This window comes from Bolinopsis microptera, chromosome 3, assembly GCF_026151205.1.
Source record: "Bolinopsis microptera isolate Bmic1 chromosome 3, MBARI_Bmic_1.0, whole genome shotgun sequence".
In the NCBI taxonomy this organism is placed as follows: Eukaryota; Metazoa; Ctenophora; class Tentaculata; order Lobata; family Bolinopsidae; genus Bolinopsis; species Bolinopsis microptera.
The window spans coordinates 13,271,260-13,284,696 of record NC_087074.1 but is presented as its reverse complement, the minus strand read 5'-3'; the positions used below and the strand labels follow the sequence as shown (position 1 = coordinate 13,284,696).

The 13,437-nt window shown below is 40.5% G+C and overlaps 2 protein-coding genes across 6 annotated transcripts in view; one reads left to right on the top strand and one right to left on the bottom strand.

Moving 5' to 3' along the window:
- The window catches only part of LOC134813589 (WD repeat-containing protein 81-like), a 55,427-nt gene that overhangs the window by 34,479 nt on the left and 7,511 nt on the right, over positions 1-13,437 (top strand). For all 4 annotated transcript variants that reach the window (XM_063821436.1, XM_063821435.1, XM_063821437.1 and 1 more), the window contains 6 exons: positions 4,918-5,064; positions 8,652-8,853; positions 9,000-9,465; positions 9,585-9,850; positions 10,009-10,141; positions 10,644-10,731. In XM_063821436.1, coding sequence (XP_063677506.1) covers positions 4,918-5,064; positions 8,652-8,853; positions 9,000-9,465; positions 9,585-9,850; positions 10,009-10,141; positions 10,644-10,731 — 1,302 coding nt within the window. The remainder of the gene's footprint in view (positions 1-4,917; positions 5,065-8,651; positions 8,854-8,999; positions 9,466-9,584; positions 9,851-10,008; positions 10,142-10,643; positions 10,732-13,437) is intronic.
- LOC134812946 (uncharacterized) lies at positions 5,437-7,727 on the bottom strand. Of its 2 annotated transcripts, none has more exons than XM_063820568.1 (2): positions 7,447-7,615; positions 5,437-7,332 (listed from the first exon to the last, which is right to left on the bottom strand). In XM_063820568.1, exons 1-2 carry the CDS (start codon positions 7,533-7,535, stop codon positions 6,024-6,026), a joined length of 1,398 nt encoding a protein of 465 aa, XP_063676638.1. In that variant the 5' UTR covers positions 7,536-7,615; the 3' UTR covers positions 5,437-6,023. The 2 variants fall into 2 exon arrangements, with proteins under 2 accessions (XP_063676638.1, XP_063676639.1); XM_063820569.1 differs by lacking the exon at positions 7,447-7,615 and adding an exon at positions 7,647-7,727 and having other exon boundaries at positions 5,770-7,332.

Here is a 13,437-nt window from a genome sequence, read left to right as displayed (position 1 = left end):
TTTCTCTAAGAGCGAGCCATGAAGCATCAGTTTTGATTCTTTTGTAGTTTGTACCGACAGATTTATTATTACTACGTGTGCGCCGTCGGGTTTAAAATATCATATTCAACAAAAATTGTTCATATTATAAATTACTAGAAAGTAGAAAACCCGTGGTCACAGGGAGGAACCTAATATTATTCTTTGGCAGTCAGTTTTAATCGAGTCAAAAAGTATTCATCCCCACCGAAGTTACAGCCGATTAAAATGTTGCTCGAACTAAACACAACGTAATAATATCAACAAAACCGATAAAAATGCCGTTCGCCAATCATTGCACGTGCACGTGCGTGTAAAAATCCTCGTTACCATGGTTATTATGCAACTTCTTATTTCTCGTCTGATTTGCACGTGGGCGGTCGTACAGACATCATACAGAAATAATTCTTTGAATTATAGTAGAGACTAGAAAGCCCGTGGTAACAGGGACGAAGCTAGTAGTATTCTTTGAAAGAAAGTTTTAATCGCATCAAAAAATATCCATCTCAACCGAAGATACAGCCGATTTAAATATAAAACACTTTAAACACAACGTAATTACCGCAAAACCGATCAAAATGACGTTAAAACAATCTTTGCACGTGCATGTGTGCATTAAAACACCGTTGCTATGGAACCTTTTGGTTGTTACCTAAATTCCTATTTTTCATCTAATTTGCACGTGGGCGGTCGTACAGACAGACATACAGAAATTATTCTCTGAATTATAGTAGAGATGTACGTACCTGTATTTAGGGATGAAAATGTATATTCGGTGAATTTGACTAATTTAACTCCATCCCACATCGTCGCCTTAAGTCGTAAAATTTACATCATCTCCCCTGTTTTTACATCTCCCCTGTTTTTACATCTCCCCTGTTTTTACATCTCCCCTGTTTTTACATCTCCCCTGTTTTTACATCTCCCCTGTTTTTAAGTTTTTACATCTCCCCTGTTTTCGACGCGCCGTTTGCATCGAAAATAATAAAATTAATCGGTCCTACAAACGTCACACCAATATGATTCAACACTTTGATCCGATGTGTTTGTTCCAGCTTGTTAACAGGATAAGAGATTGGAGAACTGGAGTTCGAGTGCTCGTTCCTGTACGTGGAATACAAAGTCTTCGTATTCCATGAAAAGGAACGAGCACTTGTAGTACCACTAGATATCATGATCTAGTGATCCAGTGATCCATTAGTTTGCGAGTTGCAATCTAATGGAGGTACCTACGTAACCAACTTGAAAATAAATGCGTGTTAATGAAAAGACATGCGCGTTAATGAAACGAAATTCGCGTTGATGCCAAAAATAATATAATCATTTTCTCTATGTTATTGATGTTTGCGACGACGAATTATTTTATCTGAACAATGATCTGTATATTTGTCGCAGTTGCACTGGTAATAGTCGTAGTGGATTCCATTTCCATGCCGATTGTAGGAAATCAGGATATTGTACTCATAGGATATCGAAGCACTTCGGCAGATGATGCAGAATCCAAAGCAATATGCCCGGCAGGCTATGTAGTTACCCACTGTGAAGTTCAATCGGAACTGGTGCACACTCAAAGTGATGGAGCATACGTTGATCCGATTAACGGTCGTGTTTGTGTAGCAGTAAATGGAGAGGGTGGTCCTGGTGTTGTTGCACGAGCTGTTTGCTCGAGAAGTGAGAAAGTTACCGACCCTTGTAACAGTGAGGGTCTTGACTTACATAAGTTTGTAAACCTGCACTCCCGCGGCCCAGCTCCGGGAGTTTCTTGCCCGCTCGGTTACCAGCAGGTTCTTTGTAACGCCATGAGTCCTTGGTTGGGTCTCCTTACTAACAAGGGGGTCGACACAAAAGGTATCATTTCAAATGATCGCAGTTGTGCTGTATCTAAATGCTCAACCAGTAATTGGTGTGAAGTAACTGCTGTCTGCAAAATGAACGAGGAATTACAAGTGTACAAGACTGCTGTTTGTCCTGAAAAAGAAATTGGGGGGCAACGAAGCATTTTGGAGGATGATACAAAATCCAGAGCAACATGCCCAGTAGGCTATGTAGTTTCCCACTGTGAAGTTCAATCAGGACTAGTTCATACCCAAAGTGATGGAGCATACGTTGATCCGAGTAACGATCGTGTCTGTGAAGCTGTAAATGGAAAGGGTGGTCCTAGTACTATTGCAAGAGCCGTTTGCTCAAAAATTGAAAAAAAAGTTACCGACCCTTGTAACAGTGGGGGTCCTGACCTACCTACGTTCATGAACCTGCACTCCCGCGGCCCAGCTCCCGGTGTTTCCTGCCCGCCCGGATATGATCAGGTTCTTTGTAACGCCAGGAGTCACCGGCTTGATCTTCTCACAAACAATTGGGTCAATGCAAAACTAGGTATTATTCCGAATGATTACTGTTGTGCTGTATCTGAAAGTGAATGCACAACCAGTAATTGGTGTGAAGTAACCGCTGTCTGCAAAATGAACGAAGATTCAGAATTGTACAAGACTGCTGTTTGTCCTAAGAGTGACGTTGTGGAAGCTATGGGACTAATGAGTGGTCTGTGGAATGATGCTCAATCCAGAGCAGTTTGTCCGACAGGCTACACGGTCACCCACTGCGAGGTCCATTCGGGACTAGTTGGTACCACAAGTGATGGAGCATACGTTGATCCGAGTAACGGTCGTGTTTGTGTAGCAGTAAATGGACAGGGTGGTTTTGGTGTTGTTGCACGAGCTGTTTGCTCGAGAAGTGAGCAAGTTACCGACCCTTGTAACAGTGAGGGTCCTGACTTACCTAAGTTTGTAAACCTGCACTCCCGCGGCCCAGCTCCGGGAGTTTCTTGCCCGCTCGGTTATCGGCAGGTTCTTTGTAACGCCAGGAGTCCTTGGTTGGGTATTCTCACAAACAAGGGGGTCGACACAAAAGGTATTATTCCAAATGATCGCAGTTGTGCTGTATCTGAATGCACAACCAATAATTGGTGTGAAGTAACTGCTGTCTGCAAAATGAATGAGGAATTACAAGTGTACAGGAATGATGTTTGTTCTGGAAAAGAAATTGTGGGGTATCGAAGCACTTCGGCAGATGATGCAGAATCCAAAGCAATATGCCCGGCAGGCTATGTAGTTACCCACTGTGAAGTTCAATCGGAACTGGTTCACACTCAAAGTGATGGAGCATACGTTGATCCGATTAACGGTCGTGTTTGTGTAGCAGTAAATGGACAGGGTGGTTTTGGTGTTGTTGCACGAGCTGTTTGCTCGAGAAGTGAGCAAGTTACCGACCCTTGTAACAGTGAGGGTCCTGACTTACCTAAATTTATAAACCTGCACTCCCGCGGCCCAGCTCCGGGAGTTTCTTGCCCGCTCGGTTATCGACAGGTTCTTTGTAACGCCAGGAGTCCTTATATGTTTCTTCTCGCTAACACGGAGGTCGACACAAAAGGTATTATTCCGAATGGTCACGGTTGTGCTGTATCTGGATGCTCAAGCAGTAGATGGTGTGAAGTAACTGCTGTCTGCAAAATGAATGTTGATGAGTTTTACATGATGGAAAAGTGTTTTCAACTTTTTGTCAGTGATATGGACACTCAGACTACGGCTTGAAACCAGCTGATGTTGCGAAGAAAACTTACAAATAAATTTAAAGGGGACTAAAAACAACACTTTATTTAAATTATTAGAGTTCTAAGGACGTGGAGTGAGTTAGAAGAGTATGTTGACAGTTTTTTAATCCTTCTGTCATCTGTATTTTTGTTTGGTGTATTTGTAAGGGGTATTCTGTAGAGCATGTTTACTTTCGCAGCCTAAAAACTGTTTCTCAACCCATCCAGCATCAGATTCGACTTTGATACATAGTATTAGCCACTAAAATGTTTGTAGGTTTGTAGAAATTGATTCCGGTATATTCTTACTTACTTTGTTACTTTAATTGGTGTGAAGTAACCGCCATCCTCGATGGTGTGCATATGTGTTGGGATTACATTCCATAATCGAGGTCCAGTGACTGCAAATGAGTTGTCATGTAGTGCTTGATTACGTTGACTGCTGGACTTAGCTATACTGGTATGGCCACAACTTCAATAAAATAATATGATTTTTTATCATTTTAAAAGTGTTGAACGGTTAGTTATTTTGCATTTTAATCTTTAATCGTTGAAAATCGAGGAGGAACTTCCGACTCGACTCGAAATTCAATGATATGAATAAAATGATATGAATAAAAGTCTCGTTGCTGTATTTATAATTTTATGCCAAATGAAGGTACATATTTACTAAGATTTGTCAATATTCGTCTCATCGACAATAATTCAATTTGAAACCGTATTGATCAATTTGAAATAAAGTGTTATATAATTATGGGACAAAAAAAACACAGGCCAGTATTGCAGTATTTGACGAAAGTTTTAAAACATAAATTAGTTTCTTTGCAAGACTCAGTTAAAACTGTGTAGTCTGCAATGAACACTGTTGATAATGAATTGTGTAGTGGTTCTCTTTAACAATCCGTAGCCTGTGTATGCCCGAATAGTCAATAGATTACTAATAATCTATTAGATTTTACAGATTTTCTTGAAGATGTTTAGTGACTAGTAGTCTTCAATGGACATTGTTGATAATTGATGATAATTGTGTAGCGGTAAACAATCAGTAGCATGCGTATGTTAAAATATTGTCTCACAAAATAATAATCTACCCGCGAATAGATTACTTATAATAATCTAGGATATCACATTTGATATTTAGGGACTACACTCGGCTAAGTAGCCAACTATATAGTGGAACTTAAGTGCAAGGGGTCAATAGCTGTGAATTTAAGTTGACAAGGTCCCTACTGCAATCTGAATGCGATCAGACGACCAAATTTGGCTTGGGGTACACCAACATTTAAGTTAAATAACAATTCACTTTATTGCAGGTGAAACAATATTTTCTGATGTTTGACGTTGTCTCTTACCTTTACCGGGAGGAGGAGACCACTCCGGAAAGCTGTAGTGGTGCTAGCGGGGCCGGTAACGGGGCAACTGATGTGCTCAGCCCCTCTCAGTACTCCCTTCTGTCCCAGGCAAGTTAAATTCATGTTATGTGGTTATATTTTTATTTCTTTTAGATTCATGTGGTGAAATAACTGGGCATATCTAAGAACGCTCATCCACTGATGTTGGTTGAGATATATTACTGATACTTATTATTTCAAGCGAATGTTGAAGAACCATTTATATAATCTATATATAATTTATGTGATCAGTTTTTTAAAATTTGCTCTCATTTTTGTGAGACAGTTGGCTTGTCATTGGTTATAAAGTCTTCGTGTCTTAACCGTGTTATGCCACACTACTGAATTGCCGGATGTAAATACCTCATTTCATTTCAAATTAGTCCTTATTGTTTGTATCTTCAGAATTGAGGTCAATAGGTTAAGATCGATTTGATAAATTATGCGCTTATGAAAATTTAAAAATGCAGTTGAATTTTTAAAACGAAATATAACAGCAAATATAACCATCAAAGTTATTCAGTTAATGGGTCTTGAATTAAAATCATAACCCTTGTTTATGAATGAAATCAAACCACTATTTGACTAATTACCATCAAAATATTGACATATTTTACAATAAATAAAACCAAATTAACAATTTGTAGCATCTCTTACATATAACATTAAGTATGGGACATGTTTGGTTTTTCGCTCTATTGAGTGATCATGATAGATTAAACTGTGGGCGAAATGAGAGTCTCCACTCACTGTTAAACAAAATACACCATGTACTGTCGACGTTTTGGCGTGTCAAAACGTTGAGATTACTCTTTACAAATCACCTGCAGAGGGGATGTGTTAGGTGTTAGTTAATTTAACAATTGTGTCTTGCAACTTGCAGCTATGCGAAGAGTAATCTCAACGTTTCGTCGATGGCGTGTAGCCGAAACGTCGACAATACATGATGTATTTGTTTTTGCAGTGAGTGGAGACTGGAGATTCATAAAATAAGATCGTTTAAATATAATTGATTTCTACACGAGTTATTATTCCGACGAAACAGAGCTTCTCGTAATCTTTATCTTTACTTCCTCCTCCTCGCGTATGTTTTCAATTTCAACTGGATTAGGGAAATTGCTGGTTTTTTCTGATCCTATCTTGTATTTAACATATTCTACGAGAAACGATAGTGCACTCTTCTTTCTGGACACATGTCTTCGGTTGAGGCTGTCCGTGGTGGAGGTGGAGTGGCTATCTTCAAAGTGGCTTAAATCGTACAAGGTCTGGCTGTAGTTTAAGCTTGATCTTCGGCTGGAAAAGTCCTTGAACTGTTCCGAGTGATAGAGTTGGGGGTGTTTAGCTGAGACGTATCTAGAGATGAGATCGCTGCCGTTAGTGCCGTTACTTTGTCGGCGACTGTGACAAGCGCTGTAAAACACACCAGGAGACTGGGCCCTGTCATTATTAGCCATTGAGCTAAAACTGTATTGAGAGTGAAGACCCTGGATTGGACTTATGGACCTGCTGGAGGCCGGTGATATTTCTAAGTTCGAAATTTCAAAACTGGGCAATATGTTGACCACAACGTTGCTTGTTGTCGGTGAGGTTCCCGCGGATTGTGTTGGAGACTGGAACCTCTCTGGAGTCAACCTGGCCATTTCAGCGACAAATGGTCTCGTCGAAATACAATTAGTGAATGGAAGCTCTTCATATTCAGACACCTGGCGCCTCAGCCTCAAATCAGGGGACTCCAATACCTTACAGTTATCATATTCAGACACCTGGCGCCTCAGATTCAAATCAGGGGACTCCAATACCTTATAGTTATCATATTCAGACACCTGGCGCCTCAGATTCAAATCAGGGGACTCCAATACCTTATAGTTATCACTTTCTAGTTCAGACATTTGCCTTCTCAATCTTGCCGGATAGGCAGGAACAGTATTGTCGAAAGAGGAAAGGGAGAAATCCTCCAGTTCGGACATGGCCATGGTGGAATCTAATTCCCAAAGTTTCCTGTGCAGCTCATCCAAGTTGTCCTGCCAATTAACCTCAACCTCTTGTGAGATGTGCTTGCAAAAGTCTTTCAAATCGTCGAGAGTTTCCTCGTAATCCTGGACTATCTCCTCAACTGGGACAACGTCAGTGATGGCTTCAGTCACCTCTTCCTTGATCTCCACTATTCTGTCGTATTTCTGTTTCATGGGTACCAGGAGCGCTGCGAGGACCGGAGCTGCCATATCTAAAACACTCTCCACATCACTCTGGTCCGCTTTGGGAAGCTCTCCGTCCAAATACTCCAGAAGCTCATCAACCATGTCCATAGTCGGCTCGTCCTCTCCTCTAAGTTTATTTCTGGGGATAACAGATTTAATAAAATTTCATTTTTAGCAGTGATCGAATGTGCAATTGTTGCGACTGAATCTCCTAAAATTAAAAAAAGTTCAGACTTTGAATAAAAAGTTTTACCTCAAACCGTTGACCTGGTCATCAGTATATTCATTACAAGCTTTATTAAAGAGCAGTTTGTACATGAAAACCTCCGGACCCAGCACCATGATAACAAAATTCTGATAACAACAAACCAACCGTTGCACGACAAACAGCTAACAACATAAATTGTGATCACGCACCAACTGGGCGGCCAGTGTTTGTCACGGATAATTTACCTCTGTAACAGGAATTATAGTCAGCTAATGGTTTAATCAATCTGTGTTGGTATAAGCACTTCCTGGTGCTGAGTGTCGGCTTTGTTCACTGTTCGTCTGAAGACGACCCAACACCACACCTCGAACAACCCCCTCAGTCGGAGGAGCAGCGTCTTCAGAAGTTCCAGAGTCATCCACGATATCAGGTTATCAGATAGCTCGCGCGGTGAAACTGTCAATTGGTGGCTTAGTGTGCAGCGATTAGATGGTGTCTGTCCTATGCTAATAACCAGTTTTATTTAAAAGAGGAAAACCAAACTTGTAAGAGGTAAGTGTAGCGGAAACTAGATAAACTAACTCTGAGGATAACCGAGCTAAAACAAGCGAGCAAATTTTTCACAGATTTACGTATCTAGAAAAGACGTTAATTTATTTGAATTGCAAGGAGCAAATTTCATTTAAACGAGAATTCAGCAGCATTTATCGAAATTATCGTGTAAAATTTTGAAAATGTACTGAAATCATACTGATCGCTAAATTGTCGGCAATTTATCCGTTTAATGAGCGTGATGCTACTCTGAAACACACTCATTTAAGTCACGTTACTGGGTTTTTGACGTCACGAGTGCACGATGGAAACAATTAGAATCGTGTCAGATGCTCTCTCGGAGTTTGTGGGAACGGAAAAGTTCGCAAACTCAAATACGTGCACGTACAGGGGTGACAATTGTTGGGTTCGTTTGCACCACCGGGTAATCATTTTAGTTAAAATTTGGAAAATTCCCGTCGGAAACGAATGAAGTTATAATTTCCCATAAAATGTTTATATCTGAGTGACAAAAAACAAGATTGTGATTACATACAGGGGTGGGTTAGATGTGGGTACGAAACAAAGTTTCATTAACTCATATTTCATCTTCAAAATGCAATCATGCCATATGCAAGATGAAATAATGTACCCAAGTACCCTTCTCATTTCTCTACTAAACTTCTATCAGTGTCAATAATCCCACCCTACCTCCCCAGGACGCAGATTACTTCATCCACCTGAAGCAGCAGTTCCCGCTGTACCCTAAACGTTACCACTCCCAATCCATAACGGACACTGACCCGTGTCAGATAGACGTGGGTTCCTCCCCAGTCTCCGGGGTTCTCAACCTGGCGGACGCTCTTCAGCTTGAGTGTGAGACTATTGTGGAGCAGCAGCTCCCTAAAACTCCTACTCAAGGTTAGAATTTCAGGGTGGCAGGTTTACAGTTTGTAGGGTATTTACTTGCTGGAATTCAGGCTCCACAGAATACGTCATGATGCCAATAAACGATTACTTATTTTCTACTATTTGTAACTTGTAAGAGGTTGATCTCGTCTTCCCAGAGACAAGCAGCTTAGACACGGGAACACCAGACGACCGCAGGCAGAATGTGAGGGAGGAAGAAGAGAATGTGAGGGAGGAAGAAGAGGACGGCGAGGAGAACATACATTTCTCCCTCCTACCCCCCGGTGCTGACATCATGTCTCACCGCTCTCGTGCTGTTAGAGCCGTCTCTGTCATGGGAACTGATACAGACCCGGACAGCTACAGTGTGGATAAGGAGACCCCCGGGCTGAATAGAGGGGCCATGTCACCCCGGAGTCGACCCAGTTCACCCTCACTGAGCAGTGAGAGTGAGAGCGACGAGACCATCCCTGAGGACCCGGTTAAAGATGTGGACTGTTTGTCAGATGGGAGTAAGAAGGAGCGGACTATTCAGTCTCAGATTGAGACCTGTTTGGCACCGGAGGTTGCTCAGAACACATATGTTCATCTATGTCGTCTCATCGGACAGGAGACTTTGAGAAGGTTAGTGTTGATTTTTATTTCTACGGATTGGTTTAAATTGAGAATTATTGTATATTTTGATTAGATGAAAATTAAGAATAATTCTCCCAAGTCTCCATTTTTATTATTATTCTTCTCAGAACATTGGACAACATAGAGCTGATAGAGGTGCTGGCCTACATGGACATACCATACGTTGAGACCGCCACCGAGAACGCCCCCAAACCACGGTACGGCTCTGAAACTAACTCCGTGCCCTACACCTACCCCTCCCCTCTACTGTCCTGTAAACCTCTGGATCAGTGCGACAGTCTCCGGGATAACTGGAGAAGGGTTTGGGAGACCTGTGTTACCTCTACTTCTGATCATTTCAGTTTTAAACACATCTTCTTGCAGCAGTTCACGGGTAAGGTTTCCTCGTTATGAGACTGTTTTGGTATATGTTTAAATTGTTTATGTTCAGAAAAAACTAGCGGCTCCAATTAGACCTAACAAACTGGTTAGATGTTTATCATAATTATTAGCGTGTCATATTTTTATTTTCCACAACTTTGATTATATCAGGGCACTCCGACCGTATCAACGCACTTAGAGTGACCGATGATGAATGTTTCCTTCTCTCTGGGAGTAAAGATAAAACTGTTATTCTCTGGGATCTTCGAGCCACAAATACCGGTCTTGGGAGCAAGATCAAAAGGTTTGATTTAGAAATCCAATCTCTAGGGGTTCATCTACTTAGGACGTCCGGAAAATAGGGAGGGGGGTGGTTTTGGAATTTTGAAAAAATCCAGACAGGGGGAGGGGGTGGTTTCTGAAAATCCGGACGTCCGGAAATTTTGGCAGAATTAACGAAAAAGTCCCATTTATTTCAACTCTTTGAATTCTATTTTAATTCTTTGAATTTTATTAACAATGAATTTGAATTGCTTTTATTTGTACTCTTAAAAGTAGCTGAAAATCCGGACGTCCGGGGGAGGAAGAGGTTTTGAAAATTCGGACACACCCGACAGTGGGAGGGGGTGGTCTGAAAATATGCGATTTTGGCGGACGTCCTAAGTAGATCGCTCCTAAAATGATTATTCACAACTTCCATAGTATCACTTTTATTTTAGTACAATAAAATAGTTTATTTTTTGATGTGCAATGTGCATATTTTAATTTATAGTGACGACTTTACAAGTGACGACTTGTGTTTGCAGGTTTGAAGAACACGTGCGTCCGGTCTTAGGCCTTACATTCCTTGACTACAGTTACACTACTGTTTCCATGGATACTCAACAAACTATTGTAAGTTTTTATGATATCCTTTGTGAATCCTTGTAGTTATTGGAGGAGCCTTATCGTGAGATCTGAGGTATTCAGCGTCTATGATTAAAGCCGTTTCAAAAAAGAAACATATTAAACAATAATTATCAGATTTTAAAATTGAAAGTATCATTCTTATATACATTAAACATTTATCATTCATCAAGGTTACACATTTTACCAACTCAACTGTTCGTCAACGCAAGGTTAATGCTAAAGCCCTAATAGATAGGTAATAGCAACTATAGGAACTGAGAAATAAAGCTAAAAAATTATATTGCATTTGGACACGAAGGGAAACACACAATGTAAGGCTTGAATCCTTTGTAAGCAAACTGCATATTTAGTGCCTGTAAAACATTTTAAGATTTTAGATAAGCACTCCATAAAGCAAAATGTATATATACATTTTGCTTTATGGAGTGCTTATCTTTATGGAGTGCTTATATATAATCATCATAATTTACTAACTCAAACGTAAAGATTATAACAAAAGCAAAATGTAATCAATCAAAATTCGTAGAATGTAAGTAATTATGGTGAAGGACAAAATCTAAATCCAATCGGGTAAAACACCACTCGGAAAATAACAGCGTAGTATGAAACAATCTTAATGCTTAAAATAGTAAATGTGATAAGCAGTTGTGACTAGAGCTACTTATCGAACAAAAATGCACTAATCAGTCTAAAAACAGCTGTGTTGATCATTGATAACGCTATATGTTCTCGTTAACGATAAACACTCAAAGCATACTACAGTATTATCTCTTCCAAATACCAGCGTAATTTACAATTACGATAAAAAGTGTTTGAAATATTTGTATCAAAATATAACGATTAAGCAGGAGTGTCTAGTATTTCTGCCGAGGAAAACAGTGTTACTGTTACACGTAACACTTTTCTTTTTACACCATGTCTCTTTCCCCATCTTAATACAGCGCTTAAAGTTCTCGAATACGAGGGTAAAATACTCAACCACACTGTCCATTATTTTACTGTCGTACAGCAGGGGGTTTATCAATGAGTTTATCGGGAGAATCACTACCGAAAAGAAGGGATAAAATGGTTTAGCGTCTAAAAGCCTCGCGTAGTGCAGCAAACAGATGATGATTAGAGGTATCCAGGTTACAAAATCAGTTCCAATTATTGCCCCAGTTTTCACTCTCAAATTCCTCTTTATTTTCTTATCCACCCTGTTTGGAGTTGGAGAAGGCATTAGTTTTGGTACCTTCCTCCGTTTCGTATGCATATTGATACAGATGTAGCAGATACACATGATGAGAAAACAGATAAAGTTTACTAAAAGTATGCTGAGAGTGAACGCTGAGAGTGAGCGTGGATCTTCAGGGGTGACGAGGTACTTGGAAACACAGACTCCGTCACTCCCATAGTAATGAATACTCGAGCCAACCACCCCGCCGTTTCTTTCTGTAAACATAGTCCCAACTGACTTACGTATCTCTTGCCACGACAGATATGTTCCATTTTTAATCTTTCCGTAGTAAGATTTGAATAGTTTCATGTGACGTTCTTTTGTGATCTTCCCGATAAACATAGGGTTTTCATGGTAGTATAAACTTGTGACAAAGAAATCCTCAAATTGGCTGAATAGTGGCAGGACAGCGACAGTAACTGACGTCCCTAGAATGAAACATGCTGACAAACGTAGTTTTGTTTTTGCTAAATCAGAGAATCTACTCTCTTTAGCCACTCTGTTTGATTTGACGGTTAAAACTCTGAATATTGCCAGAGCTGTCATAGCAAAGATTGACATTTCAGAGCCACAAGAACTCATAACCCCTAGCAGTGCACATAATTTACTTGACATCCACAGATATTTTGTCTTGCAATAGTTGTCTCCGTTCGAAATTTCAATAAAGGTGATGGTAGCTAAATAACACCCCATAATTAAATCTCCCACAGCGATGAAGATAATCAGCTCTTTGGTCAGTGCGCTCCTAAACCACTTGATGCTGCCCAACTCTTTACCCACTCTGTAAATATTAACAGCATTCAGCAGAATAGACAGACAACCAATGACACATGCAGTGATTTTCAAGACTGAGTCCCCCAGAATAAAACGTTCATGTGAGGAGCATTCCTCGTTACACTCGTCAGAAAAGTCCCAGCAATCCACTTTTCCGTCACATCTAGCAGAGATTGGCACGTAGGAAACACTCCCTGAGGTACACTTGAAGTTGTTAGAACAGTTCCTTTCATCACTCCCGTCCTCGCAGTCGTCCTTCAGATCACAGATTCTACTGTAGGGGACACAGTGTGAAGAGTTATCCTCACAACGGAACTTATCAGCACAAGTGTTGTTCTCGGTAAGTGGGCATTGTGCGGGGACAAGGCACTTCTTTAGACAACTCAGATAAAGATAAGCTTCCCCATAATACTGCTCACAGTCTACTAAATGTGTGTCGGGGACGACTATCTCTATCTCTATCTCCGAACCTTGCGGTTTGAAGAGGACTGTTTCACATTGTTCTCCGTCAGCTGATCTCGAGAATTCTTGTTCAATACTCGAGCAGTAAGAAATAATTTTCGTGCCATTTTCATACGTCACCACATCTTCCACTGGCTGAGGAAATGTTCTAGAAAACTCACAAATTTCTTTCTGTCCTACGCATGTAATTTTGTCGCTGCAAATATCTGAGAGCTTCACCTGACCATCTCCTCCTTTGC

Excerpts from the sequence above, each read along its gene's own strand:
- LOC134812946 (XM_063820568.1), bottom strand. The coding sequence starts at position 7,535 with ATGGTGCTGGGTCCGGAGGTTTTCATGTACAAACTGCTCTTTAATAAA. Across the intron at positions 7,333-7,446 it reads GACCAGGTCAACGGTTTGAG|AAATAAACTTAGAGGAGAGG; the intron begins GTAAAACTTTTT and ends TGTTATCCCCAG.